A 19,236-nucleotide genomic window follows, 5' to 3' on the forward strand; every position below is an offset into this window, starting at 1 on the left:
TTGTTTTTTTATTTAAATGATGCATAACTCCTTTATTTGGATCTTGATTTTTCTCAATTTGGTCTTCACATGTTTTGGTTGAGTCTTCTATTTTTACATCCTTTGAACTTTTTGAAATGTCATCTTCCTTGATAAAATTTGTTGAAGTTTCAACTTTCAAGATTATTTTTGATTTTTTTTTAATTTGTTTGTTGATATTTTTTTTCAAAATTAGATTTTATAGAATAAGTAGTGAATAAAGAAAGTAGTAAATTAATGAATGAAGTACTCTCCCAATGAAATTAATTACTTGTAGATTTCCTAGGTTAGTCAAAGTAAATACATTTTCAAGATTAATTAATTAATCAATTATGGGCAAAATATGGTAATTTATGCATAAATTTTATAAAATGACATATATTGTGGTTCAACTATTTTTAGAAAGGGGTGACTTATAATATGGGACAGAGGGAGTAATATTTTCTGGAAAAAAAAATCATGACCACTCCTGGAAAGCCAAATCTGAAGAAAAACAAACTATCGCAACTTCAATTCATAATGCCTACTTATTTGTTATTTGTAATTATAACGACTTGCATCGAACCTCTAAAATAGAGTTAATTTTTTTGGAAGTGTTGACATAAGCTAATGAGGTAAAGTTCTCAAGAAACAAAAGTTCGTGCTCAATCTCAAGTACTGAGATGGATAAGAATTGCCTGAGGTTCATGCCCTCACGCAAAGGCTGAATTTGGCAATCCAAGTAGAATTACATATTGCCTATTCGAACAAAAGTTGCATCCAATCTCAAGTCTCAGTGAATTTGAATTCCGCAACAATTTTAACAATTAACTGTACACATTGGCAAATGGTCAGCATCAAGAAGAAAGCATGAAGTTTTGAATAAGACAGTTACATGAAATCTATAGGTCCAAAATCTGAGATCTGAATCATACAAGGAGAACGCAGATCAACCGACAAATCATTTACCGACGGATCTCCAACCAGTAACTGACCGCAAAATGTAAACAAAACAAAGGATACTTTCTTATTTGACCCAAAAGAAAAAAGAAAAAGATATGACACACTCAATAAGACTCCAGAATAGGGAGGTAACAGGGCCCCAAGATCTTCCTCATAGTTGTCACTTGTAGATTCAAAAGATCTCCAGACTGATGTAGCTAGAAAGGTGAAAAAACCGGCCTAACATTCCTGTCTCTGCTAAGTTTCCCCCTCTTCACATGAAATCATAATCATCATAACCATCATATGCATTTACCACTGCATCATCGTCCGCCTTATCAACATGTAGCTGCTTCTTCTTTGCACCTGTAAGGAAAAAAGTCACAAACCCTACCAATAGATGACACAATTATCATAGAAAGAAAGTAAGCACAGCAGTACCTGTCTTCTTTTTACTCGCAGTGGCTTCCTTTTCTGCTTTAATCTTCTCATTTGCAAATGCAGTAATAGAAGAACCAATGTCTTTAGCATCTTGCCCTTTCAACGAGGTCATCGACAATCTCATAACAGCCTTGAGCAACCCAATGTAGTGGTAGCTTTTCTAAAAAAACAGCAGACAAGCATTTAATGCCCAGTCAAGTTAAGCCCCGATAATTAAGAAATTAGAAAAGACTGAAAAGATTAAATTTGCCAAACCTCATATGGTCGCAGCTTATGAGAGATCAACTCAGCATATTCCAAGAAATCACTCTCGCTTTTTGGGATAAAATTTTCAAGGGTCTTGTCATCACCACCTTTCTTGGCAAACAATTCAGCTGTGGACTTATAATCAGCTTCTTCTACAAGCCTGTAAATAGAAATGTGATAAGAATTCTGAATATCTCCTGATGTCAATAGCCACATTGTATTATCTAGTTCATCGGGAAAACAAACAAATTACACAGGGAAAACATCACATAATTCCCAACCACATTCATAATTCAACTTATTAACTATAACCGATGACTTGGCGTGACACCAGCTTCTTAAACATCTAAAGTTCTAAACTACTAATCCTCTATTTCTCAATCAAAACACCATATGAGGCATGTAAGTTCCTAACCTTTGCTGGCGAAGTTTTTCTGCTACTGGATCTAGAGGCTCCTCATTGGTATGAACTTCGACTTCCTTGCCTTTCTTTTCACCAGCCTTTGCAGCAGACTTCTTGGGGACCTTCTCAGCAGGAGGTTCTGGTATAGGTGCCTGATTAATCCACCACACCTTGAGTTGATTAGACCAAGAAGTAGGATGCAGAGTAGGTACTTGACATAGGGGACATATCACCAGAACATGAGAATCACAGAGCAGGCAGCATGACGCAAGAGCACATTGAATAGAAAAATATAGGTGTGAAACGAATAAAATCTTACAGAAGACATGAAGGATAATAATTAAAGTTATCTTACAAAATAGTACTCCACAGAAGACAATCACCCTACTGTTAGGCATTGGTTCTATAAATAGCTGATGAAACAAATTACGAGGTCATTCGATAACGTTCTTTTCAATTCTCCCCATGGATCAATAACTATCCAATCATGCAAGGAAAACCTTTAATTTAGCATTGTTAGAAGTAAATTTAAAATGGACGAATAATATGAGCATCTTATAATTACCTCGCGGAAATGACTTTTAAGAAATCTAAGTCTTGTGATTAAAAGCTAAAAGAGCCTTTCTACAACACTACTATATGAATCTCCATTCATCATATTTGCCTTTTTATGTCATCATCATGCCAAATAAAAATAAAAGTGAAGAATAAATTAAAAATGTAAATATGCAAATAAATAGCAGCAGTAGTAAATAAACAAATTATAATAAAAGTTTCTCAAGTTTTTACTGCCATATAAATCTATTACAAGTTCAAAATACTCCTGGAGAAGCAATAGGTCAAAAACAATTTACTAACAAGACTAAAACCTATTTTCAGCTAGTAGATATCTCCTACATTACTGTTTCCTTCCATTGTGCCCTATATATAGCTGAGCCTACATCGATTCAAGCCATTGTAGGCCTTTCAAGACAACTACCTTTCATGTGATCCCATCCACCCCCGACCCCCCAATGCCCCTTTTAAAACCTTTAGCTCATCATAGTTTCCCCAACAATACATTTGATTGACAAAGGACCTGATCAAACCATCTAAAGCAGCATTCACTCCTTATATCCTCATTACGTGCTACTTGCACCTTCCGGTGAATATTGTCAGTTCTAATCTTATCTAATCTTTTATGACCTATGTACTTTCCTTGTCAATATACACAAATGTTACCTTCTCAAAAATATTACCGTACATCTCTCTGAGTAATATATTCATTCATCCATCATTCCATTCTCTTGAAAAGACGAACCTAGATATCTAAATTGTTTGCACTTGGCACCAGAATCCTGACTAGTCTTACCTCAACTCCACTCGCTTCATATTAGCAAACTAGTAGAGCACATAGTCAGCTTATATAACTTAACAAAAGAAAAACTAAAAACAGCTTTTTACTACGAGTCATTCTTTTCTACTACATTAAATGATGATAACCGCATAATTATCTTGATCAGGCCTATTTCATTGTTCTCAGTATTAGACACGAAGTGAGGATTCCTAGTCTATGAACTCATATGCAAACACTAACACAAGTCACATCCCATAGGTTTTCTGCACACACAGCAAACAATGACAAGATATGGAGGCATATAAATCTGTGTTTTATGATTAGATGATTGGATATACGAGTGTTTTGCTTGACTCCACAGAATGGTATATTCACATGACAAGATCCATGGTTATTGTGTTGTGTATCATCCCATTCTACATACCTTTATTCATCTATTAGTCGTATGATAACTAAATAATAATGTGCAAAACAACCTACTCAAACACATGGAATTCACCAAGAATGAGAAGCATCTGATGTATAACAGAAAATCAACTGGATCCAAAGAGATCGAAATATTAGATTACACTTCCAGGTTGGTATGGAAAACATGACCAAATGTCTTCTTCTTTTTTTATAAAGAACATGCCAAATATCTAATCAGGTTTAAACACTTCACCAGCCGATTAAAATATCTGTCAAACCTACTAATGCAGATGTGCTAAGACATATTAATTCTATAAAGCAAAAACACAGAAATAAAATCCGTTGATGCAACGACATAAAAATCCCTTAGATAATTCTTGGATAAGTCGCTCCAAGTAAATATTCTCAATGCAAAAGAATAATTTCCACTTTTCAAGACACTGATGAACAACACTAGCAGGTATGAGGCAACTAACGTTATTATCAGAACAAGATAGTTTAACTAAGATAATTTTTTTGTGGGGAGTGGGGGAATTGATGAATGGTAAAAGAGTGTTCACGAAACAGACACAGGAAACCAATAAGTTGTCTACTATACCGGAGCAGGCTCCTCTTCATCTTCCCAAGATTCTTTTACATCATTGTCCTCTGCATCTTCATCATCCCATTTACTCGTTGGCTGATCCTTCTTAAGTAGATCTGGAACTGGTACATCCTCTGAAATAAAACATGCATATATTGATGGGGTTAAAACTAAAATATTTGTCAAGTGAAATGAAACTCAGAATTCGCTATCAAATAACAAAAACTTAAGCAATTATGTGAATAAGGTTATGGTAGTATAAAAGACTTCAACTGAAGAGGTATTAGGTTGAGGATAGTTACATCCCTTTTTCTGCATGCACAATAAACCATGTCAATGCCCAATGGAGAGGGAATCCAAGTGTTTTCAAAAAGACAAATGATTCAAACCCAAAAATAAACTGGTTTTAACAAGCAAAATCTCCAGAAATAGGGACCCAACATTTATGGTTTTATTCCAATTACTGCAAATATTCGACCACTTACAATGGTAGTTGCTTCTTGTAAATGCTATGCTAAAAGATTGTATCAGTTACCCAAAAAAAAAAAATGGACCAGTGAGTTCAAGTGAGTAGGCTCAGCACTTGGACAATCCAGAAGCAAGTATTATTAAACCCTTACCACAATAGAGATAGCATAAGCAGCTTACCATTGATTAGTGAGATGAATTCTTAGATTATTGTTTATTCCTTTTCCTTTCTGCCACACACAAACCCTTGGTGTGGTGTGAGTGATGACAAAGCATAAATGAGGCAAAAACAAAATTGTTGCTGACTTAAGGAATGCATTCTACTCTATTTTTGAAGTCAATAGGGTCATACCCACAGAGAGTCACAGAAGTCTATGAATCTTGGAGTTTACGAAGTTATAAAGTCATAGGAGATCCGGATTATGATCCTTGTGAGTATTTTTTGGTGTACTTAGACAGTTAGAAACTATATATGTTTTGATGGAATCTCAACTCCGTCCACTCTTCAAAAGCTAGATGTCTGGTTAATTAGTTGGAGCACCTAACCCCTGCAAATAGCACTGATCTGTTTTGGACTTCGATAGCTCCCTAAATCTAGTATAGTTTCTTTGGATGCAATCTCTCTTTTGTACCTTTTGCATCTTCTTGATACCTATTAATGAAACATCTTACTTCATCCAAAAAAAAATGAACTGTGGGCATCAAAGTACAAAATATGGAACAAGGACTGTTTTGTGTTAATGTTGTCCTGCATTCATACAAGACATGTCCCCAAAGAATGGAAACATTATTTATATTGCACACCTCAAACCCCTGGCATCCTACAGGATCATGATTGCTATGCTACATCTCAAAACTTCTTTTGAATAGATAAGGATCATAAAAGAACACGGTGATTGTATCTTTCGTGAATTTGGCAAAAGAGAAGCTACAACACTAAATATATTTTACATCTTCAAATAAGATTTATGGCACAGAACTTTGTCTATCAGACCACAGCCTTCAGGACGGTAGTTGAACAATACCAATGTTGAGGAACATACAAGACAAGGAAAATTCATACCAGTCTTGCACTAAGTACTCAGCAAGGGACTTTACTCCAATATAAAAGTTACACATAAATGATACTCTATCATTAAACAGTAAAGGAACACACAAACAATCATGTTTTAATGCTTTCCAATTAAGTAGGAAGAGCAATGAATTGATTCCTAAATAAAGCAAGATGTATTAGCATCAGAAGTAATTGAATTAGTTTTTCTTAGGAAGGTAGCTACAAAAACAGTTAGAAATATCAACATTACCCCAATCCTCCATCTCTAGTTGATTCTCTTCCGTCCACAAAAACTTGTTAAGTTCGAGTATCTGCAGTAGAAAAAACTCAGTTCTTTTCCAGAGAAACCAAATTATCAGCAACAGAAACCTCTTTAATCAAATCACTAATATACAGGAAAATCAAATCATTCAATTATGCAAATAGAACTCCAAGATTAATCAAGAACATCGCCTCACTCCCAAGATTCTATTAATACCCACACAAACAGACTTGTCAAAAACCATAACACAATGTCAATGGAACTCCAATATTAATCAAGAACATCACCTCGCTCCCAAAATTATATCAATACCCACTCATATAGACTTGTCAAAAACCATAAAACAATGGAAGAAAAAAGTTTCAATTAACATCAGTGTTCGAGTCGGTCGGACATTGTATGTCAGGTAGGGAAGTGCGGCTGAACCCTAAAACCGCCACTTAAAGCAGTTCTCAAAAATTACAAATCCGAAAGCCCTAAATTCAGTTCAAAGACATAAGGATATATTATATGACGCGTGAGACTCAACTACGAACACACACACACACACACACACACATATACATCCGAAGACGCCAAATCGCAGAGAAAAGCAATAAATTGAACCAAGAAACAAGATTGAGCGAATAAACCAAAAACAGAGCAAGAACCGAGTAAACGCAATAGATGAAGAAGGAGATACTTACATGGGAAGAGAGATAACCAGAGGTGAACAAATCTGATGAAGGCGATGTAAAATGGTTAAGCACCGTATTAAGCAATAGCAGAATGTGAAACAGCGTTTCCGATGACCAAAATACCCTTGGCTCAAGCAGTCCAAGATGGAGAAAGAAAATCAAACAGTCAAGATGCCTTTACTTTTATAGTAAGTAGAATATAAAAAAGGAAAAACTAATTACTCCCTTCGTTTTACTTGTCATTTTTTCCTAAAATAGATTTTTATTTTTACTTGACATATCAAGAAAAGATTAAAAAAAAAATTCTATGTTTTAATGTCAGAATGACATCATTTAACAGGTTTAGTAAAATAGTTATATCATTAATTACTCGCTCCATTTCAAATTAATTGAATTATTGAGGTGTTTCGCACCCTTTAAGAAAAAAAGATTAAGACATAAATTAGGTATAACTTTCTATTTTTACCCTTATTAATTATTGTCAAAATTATTATTAAAATAACTAAACATTAATTAATAAATAATTCCAATACTAATTAATGAAGGTAAAATTGGAAGAACATTAAGTAATCTAGAAAATTGAACAATTAAGTTAATTTGAAAAATGTAAAATGTTTCAACAATTCAATTAATTTGAAATGTAGGGAGTATTTTCTTAATGATTGTGTCAAGTCAAACTGTGACAAATAAAATTAAACAGAGGGAGTAGTTGATTATCTTATTAAAAATATTTATTTCATATTAGTTGTCCACTTTATTAAATCAAGAAAACATTAATTAAAATTTTTTATATTATCCTAATGATTAATTCTCTTAGCAGTGTGCACATTTGTTTGTAAAATTCCTAAAAAAGTTTTTTAAGGGGTGAATTAGTAAAATTATCTTTTTATTTATGATTTCTTAATATGCATGTTAAAAAAGAAAATGATCAACTAATATAAGACAAAGATAGTAATAAGGAAAACATATCATATGTATTTACTATACATCACTATAGTTTGAAATAATTATCATTTACGACCGTTGTTTTATAAAGGCTAATGCGCTCTCTCTCTCCTCTTTCTCCGAGACCTCATTCGCTTCTCTCCTTCCTCCAACATTCTAGCTCGCCTCTGACCTCCTTCTAGTAGCTTTTTTATATATATACAAATCAATTATGCCAATTTTCTTGATATAATTATTAATTAAATATACAAATCAATTATATCTATCTCCTCTCTCCTAGATCTTGTTCGCCTCTCTCCTCAATCCTCTCTCATCTTTTATCTCTCCTCCCTCTTCCTTCTCCCGATCTCGCTCGCCTCTCTTCTCCTTATAATATGTAGTTACCAATTGTCAGTAACCAAATTATAGGTGAGAAGCTTGATTATGTTTCTAGTCTTAATTGTTTTTGAAATTTCCTTTATAAAAAATTACATACTTGGAATTGAAATTCTACCATTAAAGATGAATTTGAAATTTAAATTTAAGTTTAAATTTAAATTGAATTTGAAGTTCTTCAAATCTCATAAACAAGCATAAATTTAATAAAATTTTCATGAGACACCTTATTTAAACGTTGTCATTTAAGTTATAGTCATTGTTAACAATTATTTAATTGATCCCACTTTTAACAAGTTTCCAACAAACCTCCTCCTCCGACTTCTATATGTACATATTTTAGCTTTAAAACATTGATAATACTATAATCACATCATTCATTCTCTTCATTTATTACATCATCATAAAAGGTTTGTAAACTAAATATCGTCTATAACTTTTATCTTAACATAAAAATCTTACATCCAAAATCATTAAAAAGAATAACCGATCACTAATAATTTAAAAGGGAGTCCAGAAGCTAGAAGGCATGGTTCAAGTTGATATATTTGGCACATTTTCTTGGAAATGGTACAAGAAATTCAAATATATAATGTACCCATCTTCAATCATATACGCTTAAAGTTTGGGACAAATATATGTCATGATTCATGCTAAAATATATAAAGTTTAGCCTTGTGAAAGTTAAAGTCATAACTTCTATCGAAGTGTCTGAAGTTAGGTCCTATCAAGGCCACAACTTCAATAAAAAAAAAGTTTGAAGTTAAATTTGGTAAGTCATTGTATATCTGAAGTCTCGTCAAAGTCATAATTTCACTAGAAAAATATGTACGAAGTTTAGTCTTGTCAAATTTATAACTATAGTATAAAATGATAGAAATTATCCTTAACAGACCATCTCAAACTTCAAGTAAAAGTATATATTTTTTGGCCTCTACAAAGCTAAATATATATATCCAAAGTCAAGCATGAACTAAAATTATGTCTAAAGAAGGAAAACTTGCAAAAATAATTTAACATATGGTATAAATTTGACTTCGACTCCAAAAACGAATATTTGTACTCTTTGTCCGGAGAGGGTTTAATTAATGAGTCAAGTCAAATTACAAGTAGATCAATAAATTAATACCATATATTTAATTTAAATGTGAACATATTTCACTTCAACTTCGATTAATATGAGGGGCTTGAGTCATAAATTCAATATTAAGGAAAAATGTGATTCAATAGGTGGAATTACAAGAATAATTTTAAGATATTTGTAAATTGTAATATGCTAAAAGCATTTTTTTAATCTTTTTTTTGTATAAAATATAATTATGAAACTTAATTTCCAAACTGCTCTCTTCTTCACTTTATATTTTTATTGTTTCATCTCAAAATTCCTAATATTCTAATCCTTGGGGAATAGATCATCATTTCTAGGCCTCTGCTAAATATGCAAATCACTATAATTATTTTTTGTTAGAATTTAAACTATTTGATTTTGAGTAAAATAATATTTGTCATACCCACACTCATCCAATGGATTTAATTTGGCTAATGTTTTTTTCAACTTTATGGGTGGCCAGGGTCCAACTTAACTAACAACATGTGAAATTGGATTGGCCTATGGATGGTCCATTTTGTTTCACTTTTGTTTGAACGAGTATAAAAAATCTTTGGTAGGCAGTGTTTTCATGAGGCCCTACACAACGCAAATTTAGATTAGTTGGACTCTAATACGGATATCGAATTGAAATAATAAAATATCACAATCTATTGTTAAATGAATTGGTTATATATAAGTTGTTTAAAGGAGATGGTTTAAATTTAAATTACCAATTAATCCTTAGATTAATTAATACAGGTCAAATTGCTTTCTTCATTTATATATGGATGTAACCTGTCTTTTCCATTTATTTTTAAATGGAAACTCTGTTAACAAATGATAACTTTTTTCATATTACTACAATACAAAGTGACAAATGTCCAACTAAAAACACTAGTCTTATGGGTAGGAACTCATGTACATCCCTTTTTTTATTAATATATTTTTGGGACTTCAATTTTGGTCGAAATTATTGTTACGATACAACACTTAATGGAGGATCTTTTACCCACTACACTATTTAATAGTGTATTTAAAAGGTATATATATGCCCACGTGGACACGTTATTATTTATAATTATGCAATATTTGTGATGATAGGCATATATATACCTTTAAAATACACTATTAAATAATGTAGGGAGTAAAAGGTCCTTTCCAAAGTTTGGTATCGTTACTGCAATTTCGATCAAAGTTCGGATATATTTCAGACGTTTTTCCCTATATTTTGATAAGAGAACTGAAATACACACAAGCTAGTTCGATGATGGAATTGAGATTTTCATGGAAGGGTTTAACTATGAAAAAATAAAATGTGAATAAGTTGATGCGATTTCAACATGTACTTTATATACATAAAAAAAAATTTAATCATATATAAATAGTATTTTCTTTGTCCTAATTTATCTAACACATTTTGAATTCAAGATTCAAACAAATCTATTTTTTATCCTAAATTTTTCATATATCTTTTAAATATTTTAAACTGTCAATTATTGTGACTTAAAATAATTTTCTCAACAACCCAAGTTGTGATTCATTGACATTGAACCATCCCAGCTTTTTGGCATGACAAAATTTTAGAGATATTAAATTAGTGGGGTACATCTTTCCATGAATTTCTTTAACCAATTGGCTTTTGTGTCTCATCATATGAAACCAATGCTTAAAAATGAATAATATCCAAGTACCAAAGTATAATATTAGTCCAATTTTAATAGACAAAATTCAGGAGCTCGAGGCACATTGATCATAACCCTTAATCATTTCCCCCACTTTCTTCTTCAAACTATTATTAGACATATAGTAACATGCAAGAAAACCCTAAATAATTAAAACTTTAGTAGTAACAGTTTCTTCATATCACAATAATAATTCCATCTAATTAATTAACCATGCATTGGATCTAATCATCTAATAAATTCTAAATTCACTGGATAGGATTAGGTAATGAAATCTTGTTTAATTTAATCATATAGTAATAAAAGTTTGGTCCAAGCGTTGAACAGTTAAAGCCAATTGAGATCTTGCTAAGATTTTCTGTAAATAATAATAAAAAGATTTCTTTTGAAAATCTAAGCTTTTGACTAGTCCAATTTTTAGAGAGGAAATGATTGAACTAACATAATTAAGAAAATTTGTAAATTGCTTACTATAGTTCTCTAAATTTTGGAGACTTACGCCAAATATTACTTTGAAGTCAATTTAGGTCACTTTAAAGTGAGGAAAAAGGAAGTACTTCTAAGTTATAGCTGTTTAGAATGTGACAAATTATGAGAGAATTCTCACAAAGAAAAACACAAAATTAAATTTTTTAGATTTATATATATCGTCGCTATAACATTTTTTACACCATCAGGTCATTTCACCTGTTATAGCAAGTAACTTGTGTCATATTTCAAGATTACAAGTTCCACATTGTAATAACATTTGACTATAAATATATCTTGAATAATTTACATATATAGCTTTAATTTCCAGCAAATACAGTAAACAGAGTTACCTGATACCTATTGTTGATGAGAGGTGATCTGTATGTTGTAGAACAAGTCGAAGTGCGTGCAAGCTGGTCCAGACACCTAAATTACATATATAATTTATAAGCTCTTTATAAATCTATATTGGGATGTCCCAAGAAGTAATTATACCAACCATTCTTGTTTTTCTTCATCATACAGCAACCCAATGAGTTCATATTTGNTCAATCCCAGCTAGCCACAATTCACTTCTATTTTTTTTAGTAACTAATAACACTCGTTTTTTCAAAAAAAAAACTAAATTCTAAAGCAATGGTGCACCCGTTTTCTTGAAATCCTGGATTCGCCTCTGGGGATGTCCCAAGAAGTAATTATACCAACCATTCTTGTTTTCCATTTCTTCATCATACAGCAACCCAATGAGTTCATATTTGTGGCCTCCAATCAATTTTTAAAGAATCCATTTTGTCTTCCAAGAATTGCTACAAAATTCCCATTATTTTAATGGTCCTCTGCTATGATTTTATATATATATATATATATAAATGGACCTACATGAACCTTCAAGTACTTCTTTCAAACAAAGCAAAAGCTGTGAAAAAAGCAAATCTTTCTGACAATTTACACATGCAACCTCTTATTATTCTTCAAACATGCTTAAAATTTTGGCATCTCAAGTAAAGCCAAACAACAGCAAGAAGAGGTGACAAACTCTCAGTTCTTGTAATATATATTTGTTTGTTTGTGTCTTCTGTGATGGTGACAACTTATCAGATGAAGAGTCTTAGTACATTAGAGCTTATGTTAGAGGAACTTCAGCAAGAAGATGAAGAAACAAATGATTTGCCACCACCTTTGCCTGTTAGACCTGTCATTAAGGCTAGGTTGCCTAAGGGCAGAAGGAAATTGACACCATTTGGTAAAGAAAAGAGGAATCTTAAAGACATTAAGGCTCAAGAAAATGCATTTGTTGATCAATGGAGTACTTCAGAAGAGAGGGATTCTGCAGCCATGACAGATAAGGTAAATGGGAATGAATTAAAGTATTAATTTTTGTTAACTTGCACATGCCTCGACTGTTCCATACTTTCTTCATTGGGTACCTGCTACCTCCTGTCAGCATTCGTACTGCTTTACTCTGCCAACTAAGGTAGAATAAAAGAAAATAACCTAGCTAGTTTTGACTTTCTGACAGAATTTGAATCATTGGATACCTGCTACCTCCCATCAACACTGGTACTGCAATTTGTTGACTCTTTACTAGAATTTGAACCTTTGTTGATGGTTTATTCTCACTTCATTGATCGTTAGGCCACACCTCTGGATGCATTAATTTTGTTAAATTGTAGCAAAGGGGTTTCTACTTTTTAGGTTCATGAAATTTACTATACATTAAGTTACAGCAGCAGGACAATGACTCTTGGAAGAAGTAGTACAACTAAAGCTTTTCCAGATGCAAAATTTATCTTCACCAACTGGCAAATGTGGTTAGTTCCTAGATTAATGAATGAGGGCACCTAAATATTTATTAATTGGATGACAGAATGTACAGAGGAAGATTCACATAGCATCTTATTTAGACAGAATCAGAGTCATATTTCTCATAATTTCAACTGTTGTTAGCTTACAAATTATACTTAATTTTGATGGTAAGTGTGGTTTATTTCACAGATTTGTTTGATGGTTGATCAGAGAGATGGAGCTGAACTAAGTAGAGTACTGCAAATTCAAAGATGCTTTCGCGGCTATCAAGCCCGCCAGTACTATCATGAGCTTAAAACAGGAGCAGTAGCTCTACAATCATGTAATTCACAATATCCTATTTTTTTTCTCAAAACTTCATATGCTATAATACTAAGTCCAACCTTCAGAAAGAAAAATCAATCATATCAAACTTAATAGTTCTTAAAAACATATGCCTCGAGGGAAAAGAACTTCAGCATGTTATTTCGCATTTTCCTTCACAATTTTGATGATCAGAGCTCAACCATAGTCATCGATTCTTGCAGTTGTGCGTGGTGAAATTGAAAGAAAGTATTATCAGGGTCTCACTAGGAGGTTAGCAGCAATTATCTTTATACAGAAACACATAAAGAAGCATCATCATAAAAGAACAGAACGACAACGAACTGCAGCCATATGTTTGCAGTCTGGTAAGATTGTAGAATGCTTAATCCAAAATTTTGAATATATAGTTTTGAAGATAGTCCTCAACGTTTCTCTATGCATTCTGCAGTTATTCGAGGTTGGTTGACTCGAAAGAAGTCCAATCTCTCGGGTGATGCAAAACGATCTAGAGAAAAAAATGACCTTGACAATAAGGAACCAGAAACTAAGGTGTGCTTTATTTCTTTGACAATTGGTTCAATGTCCTGAAAAACACGTATCTTAACCACTTTGGTTGCTTGAATGAAACTCCCTTCAGGTACCGCGTTCAGTTCTACTTGATCTTCAGAGGCATATTTTGAAGACAGAGGCAGCCCTGGAGAGAAAGAAAGAGGAAAATGCAGCTTTGAGGCTACATATTCAGCATTATGAGATAAAGTGGAATCAGTATGAATCAAAAATGAAAGCTATGGAGAAGATGTGGCAAGATCAGTTAACGTCTATACAAGTGAGCATTCCATGTCTTCATTAAAAAAAAACAAAATGTTGTTCAGTGGCATCTCGTATGGATATCACTTCATAATGTTCTGCAGATTACTTTATTTGTTTCGATAAAATCCCACATATAAATTCTTATATAACATCAGTGAGATTGCTTAGTGTTATTTGCTTTAACCAAAAGACATTTGTGTATCTTGCAGATAAGTCTGGCTGCAGAAAGGGAAAAACACGGGGACGAAAAGACTAAGGGAAAACTCAGACTACTGATACTTCAAGATCAAGATGAAAATGTGCATAACAGATTCCCAAGAACTACATCTCTTCGAACAAGTGCATTGAATCATCCTGATGAGGTACATGATACACAACCACAACCAAGTGGGAGATCAAATCCCAATAACAAGTGTGTTAACCACCATGTGATGGACATGGTCAATCACTATCAAAATTTTGTCGTCCACGATCAATGTAATTCAGGGGAGGAGGGTTCCGCCCTCAGGCCTAACGATGAGCTCCAGAAGCTGAAGATTAGATTTGAAGCATGGAAGAAGGATTACAAGAATAAATTGCGCGAGGCCAAAGCAACAATGAAGCAACTAGGACACTCTGAAAGGGGGAAGGGTTCAAAGATATGGTGTGGGAGATGAAAAAGTTAATGTCTTATGTTAGATCCTCCAATTGGAGGACATTTTCAGAGGATTTGACACGGGTGCAACAACATATTTGGAGAGTCCGATCAACGTAGCCTCTCATTATCATTTATTCTTCATACTTCATATTTACATGTACAGAACAAGCATATAAACTGTCAATGTCATACAACCATTGAAGAAATATAAGAGAATATGTTGAGGAAAATCGAAAAGACTAGGAACTTCCGCCCCGCCTCTGTTCCATATTAACTGAATTTCTGCCTCTATTCCATATTAACTGAATTTGTAAGGCAATGGTACACCTATTAAAAAAATATTTAAATAGTTTAAATCATATTTTCCACTATTACCCTTTGTGAAATTATAATTTAAACATCTTTTTAAAAAAAATCGCCGTTGCCGGGGATCGAACCCGGGTCACCCGCGTGACAGGCGGGAATACTTACCACTATACTACAACGACTTAGATGTTAAGGAAGCTAACACAATTAAATTTATATTATTTTTATTCTTCTTCATTGAAAGTAATTATTTCCTTTTTTTTGGGGGGGGGGGGGGGTTTCCCACCGGTCCGGTAGCTGCATTAGAGCCTGACTATTTCAAATTCGCGCCACTTAAAGCATCACTAGGAGAGAAACACTCCCTATCGAAATTTTTTCAATACCCTAGGACTCGAACCCGAAACTTTGAAAGTAATTGTTTCATATCAATACTTACATAGTCTTAATTTTTGTTGGTTACTTTGATTTTCTTTGCTAGTTTATTTTAGAAATTAAAAAAGGCGCATGCAGAAATGATTTTCCCGAAAATAATTTAATTGGATGTAGTTAGTCTTACTTCATGACATGTGAGTACTTCCAATATTCCAAAAATATAAAAGAAATTCAACAATCAAATTTTTAGGATCAATTTTATTTTGTATTTAATTAAGGTATAGATAAAATTCGTATTATTTTCTTAAAAAAACTTGATACTCCCTCCATTCCCTTTTAAGTATAATGTTCTAGCCGTTTTAATTTATTTTGAATTATAAAAATATTAAGAAAATAGTTATTTATTTCAAAATTATCCTTGTCTAATAAGCGTGGAGTAAATATTTAAGAGATAGTTTTGGAAAATTTCCTTTAGTTTTGTCTCAATAATACAATATCCCTAGTTATTTGACAGATTATATTCATCACCCTTATTTTAATTTGCTTGTAACAAAACTAATTTTAGGTAATGTAATTGCTAAAAAATATATATCATCTAAATTAAATTTGTAACAACCAAATGAAAACAATAGTGGTAAATATAATATTTTCATATTACAAGAGGGATATATGCTATTGAGGTAAGTCTCGAGGGAGGTTTCTAAAATTATTTCAAAATTTAAGAAGGTTTCAAAAACTTTTATATATTTTCATATGTATGTATTATGAGAAAATGACATAAATAGTCCTTTAACTATAGGATTAGGTCTAAAAGGGTCCCTTAATTATACACTTAACATATATAGTTTTTCAACTATTCAAAAACTTATCAATTTTGGTCCCTTAACTATACACTTACCGGTTTTAGTCCCTTAACTATAAAGTTACCGATTTTAGTCCTTTAAGTATTCAAAAACTTATCAGATTTGGTCTTTGTCCATTTCTTTAATACAAATAGCTTAGGTTTATATTAATGGAAATATTCGTGAAATTAAATCTTTAACCCATTTTAAAAGTTGTTTCTCTATTCCCGCCCTTTTTCTTCAAACTACTCTTATAAAAAGAACAATAATGTCTACGATTCAAAATAAAATTAATGAGAAAACAAGATATAAGTCGTAATTCTATTCAATGGAGGATAAAATTAAGCATATAATTGTTGTTAATGACTTGAAGTCGCACTTGAATATTTTAATTAGTGTGGATTTTATTTAATTTACTCAAATTCTTTACGTAAAATAAAATGAATAGAATAATAAAACTGATCAATTTAAAAAAAATTACAAATCTACCATTTTATAAATTTCAATTTCTTAAAAATTAAACAAATTTCGTTCAATGAAGTCGTTGAAGTACAAACTTTGGATTTAACGGGGAATAATTTTTTTCTTTTGACTTATATTTTCTTTCTTAGTGAATTTTATTTTAAAATCGTTAAGGTTAAGGTTCTTCGCATAAGGTTAATTTGAAGAAAAAGTAGCAGAGAGAGACAAACAACAGAAAAAATTGCTAAAGAATTTAATTTTTCGAGGCATGAATTCCGTTAATATAAACCTAAGCTATTTATATTTAAAAAATGGAAAAAGACCAAACCTGGTAAGTTTTTGAATACTTAAAGGACTAAAATCGATAACTTTATAGTTAAGGGACTAAAATCAATAAGTGTATAGTTAAGGGACTAAAACTGATAAGTTTTTGAATAGTTAAAAGACTATATCCGTTAACTTTATATGTAATTTCTCTAAAAGCTACAAATATTAAACAAACCCTTCAAAACGTAATTAAAAATCAATATATTTGATATCTATTTTTAAATTAAAAAAATGAACCGTAAAAATATTGAATTGAAAATCGAACCTACATTCCATAATTTATTAAAGGCATAATACATATATTGGCCCCTAAACTTGGCTTCAAATTTTAACTTTGACCTCCAACTTTCATAATGCACAAATAGGCACTTTAACTATCCAAAACTTAAACAAAAAAACACTCGGATCCTACCTGGCAAAATGCGTGAAATACACTCAAATTAGGCGCGTCAGATGTAAAAATCCAGGGGGTGAACAGTAAAAAAGCATTGAAAGGACAACTAAACCCTTTTTATATTTTTTTCAACAATTTTCCCTTTTTTTTTGCATTATTTGTTGTTCACTGCAAAATGCAAGTGACATTTAATAAATTTTTTTGTTATTACGAAAAAAAATTATAATGAAGTTTTTTTTTGGCAAGAAGGAAAAAGGAACACGTGTAGTACTAAATTTTTTTTTTTAGATTCAATTAATTTTTTTTGTCTTTGAAATATTTTTAGCTGTTAATTACTGTAATTTATAGTACTTTCTAAGAAATTTTCAAATAATATATATTATTTCATTTGTCCGAATTTATGCGTCACCGGTAAAATTTGAAGGAAAAAGGAACACGTGTCGACCCCAAGGTCCTCTCTATTCCCGCTTATTATATTATATACTAGTGATGAAGAGCCTATGCTAATAATTAATTTAAAAGTTAATTTTTAACTGACGTTAAATAAATAGTTTTAAATTTTAAATTTGAATAAATTATATATATTTATATGGTAGTAAACGTTCATGTTAACTCTAAAATGAATACATCACTATTAATAAAGCTTGAAGTTTAAAGAAAAATCCTTAAATGACCAAAATAACCCTTAAACTCAATTTTAATCACAGAAAGCATACATGTCCACGGTGTGGTGGCTGATTCATCAACTAATTTTTTGTATGTTTTTTCAAAAATATTTTAGTTGCTAATTTGTTATAATTTATAAAAATCATTAACGTCATTTTCGAATAACTTATAGTATTGTTAACTTTCAATAACATATATTGTTCCATCTATTCAAATTCACGTGTCACCAATAGAATTTCAAGAGTCAACAAAAACTTTTCTAAAAAAAATATATTTTAATTATGATTTATAGTACTTTTAAATATAACGTATAGTGTGTTTGTAGGCTCTTATTAGATTGAAAAAATATTTTAAATTAGTAATTATTGTAATTAATAGTGTATATTACATAATTTTCAAATTTGTAATAATTTTTTTTAAATATTAAGTCTAATAATTTATAGTATCTTAAATGTAATTTTTGAATACACATAAATTAAAAAAAAGAAATAAGACAAATAAATTATAAATTGAATAATTGACATTTTCAAATATTAATTTACCACAAAATGAAAGTGAAAGAAGAAGTTGTGAGGCAGAAATAAAGAAAAGGGAATGAAATTAGTGAGGTGGGGTCCATATCCATTAAAAGAGATTGAAATAAATGCATGGCAAATTGAAAAGGTGTCAAATAGACAGGAAAACGGGCCCACATGCATTGAATAGTTGGCAGCCATTGAGTGGGTCATTAATACACGTGGGAGCGTTTGTATTTCACGCTTTTGGCTCTAAAAATCGCGTGTTTATTTATTTAAAGGTAGGATAGTTAAAGTGCCTATTTGTGCATTATGAAAGTTGGAGGTCAAAGTTAAAATTTGAAGCTAAGTTTAGGGTCAATATATGTATTATGCCTTTATTAAATCACTTTGTTAGATCACTTACCAAAATT

General features: G+C 31.6%; 2 protein-coding genes and 1 non-coding gene across 3 annotated transcripts; 1 reads left to right on the top strand and 2 right to left on the bottom strand.

The window, feature by feature from the left end:
• Positions 1 to 871: 871 nt before the first annotated feature.
• LOC125848076 (uncharacterized) lies at positions 872 to 6,980 on the bottom strand. Its single transcript, XM_049527874.1, has 7 exons — positions 6,827 to 6,980; positions 6,129 to 6,189; positions 4,372 to 4,490; positions 2,042 to 2,181; positions 1,636 to 1,786; positions 1,381 to 1,540; positions 872 to 1,305 (listed from the first exon to the last, which is right to left on the bottom strand). The coding sequence occupies exons 2-7, from the start codon at positions 6,139 to 6,141 to the stop codon at positions 1,214 to 1,216; spliced, it is 675 nt and encodes a 224-aa protein (XP_049383831.1). The 5' UTR covers positions 6,142 to 6,189; positions 6,827 to 6,980; the 3' UTR covers positions 872 to 1,213.
• Positions 6,981 to 12,278: 5,298 nt separating this feature from the next.
• Positions 12,279 to 15,161, top strand: LOC125848506 (myosin-1-like). Its single transcript, XM_049528384.1, has 6 exons — positions 12,279 to 12,727; positions 13,376 to 13,508; positions 13,714 to 13,857; positions 13,941 to 14,041; positions 14,130 to 14,318; positions 14,512 to 15,161. The coding sequence occupies exons 1-6, from the start codon at positions 12,461 to 12,463 to the stop codon at positions 14,956 to 14,958; spliced, it is 1,281 nt and encodes a 426-aa protein (XP_049384341.1). The 5' UTR covers positions 12,279 to 12,460; the 3' UTR covers positions 14,959 to 15,161.
• Positions 15,162 to 15,355: 194 nt separating this feature from the next.
• TRNAD-GUC (transfer RNA aspartic acid (anticodon GUC)) lies at positions 15,356 to 15,427 on the bottom strand. The gene has a single exon. It is a non-coding gene; the product is annotated as a tRNA-Asp (tRNA).
• Positions 15,428 to 19,236: the final 3,809 nt, after the last annotated feature.

Source organism: Solanum stenotomum, chromosome 12 (assembly GCF_019186545.1).
Source record: "Solanum stenotomum isolate F172 chromosome 12, ASM1918654v1, whole genome shotgun sequence".
NCBI lineage: Eukaryota > Viridiplantae > Streptophyta > Magnoliopsida > Solanales > Solanaceae > Solanum > Solanum stenotomum.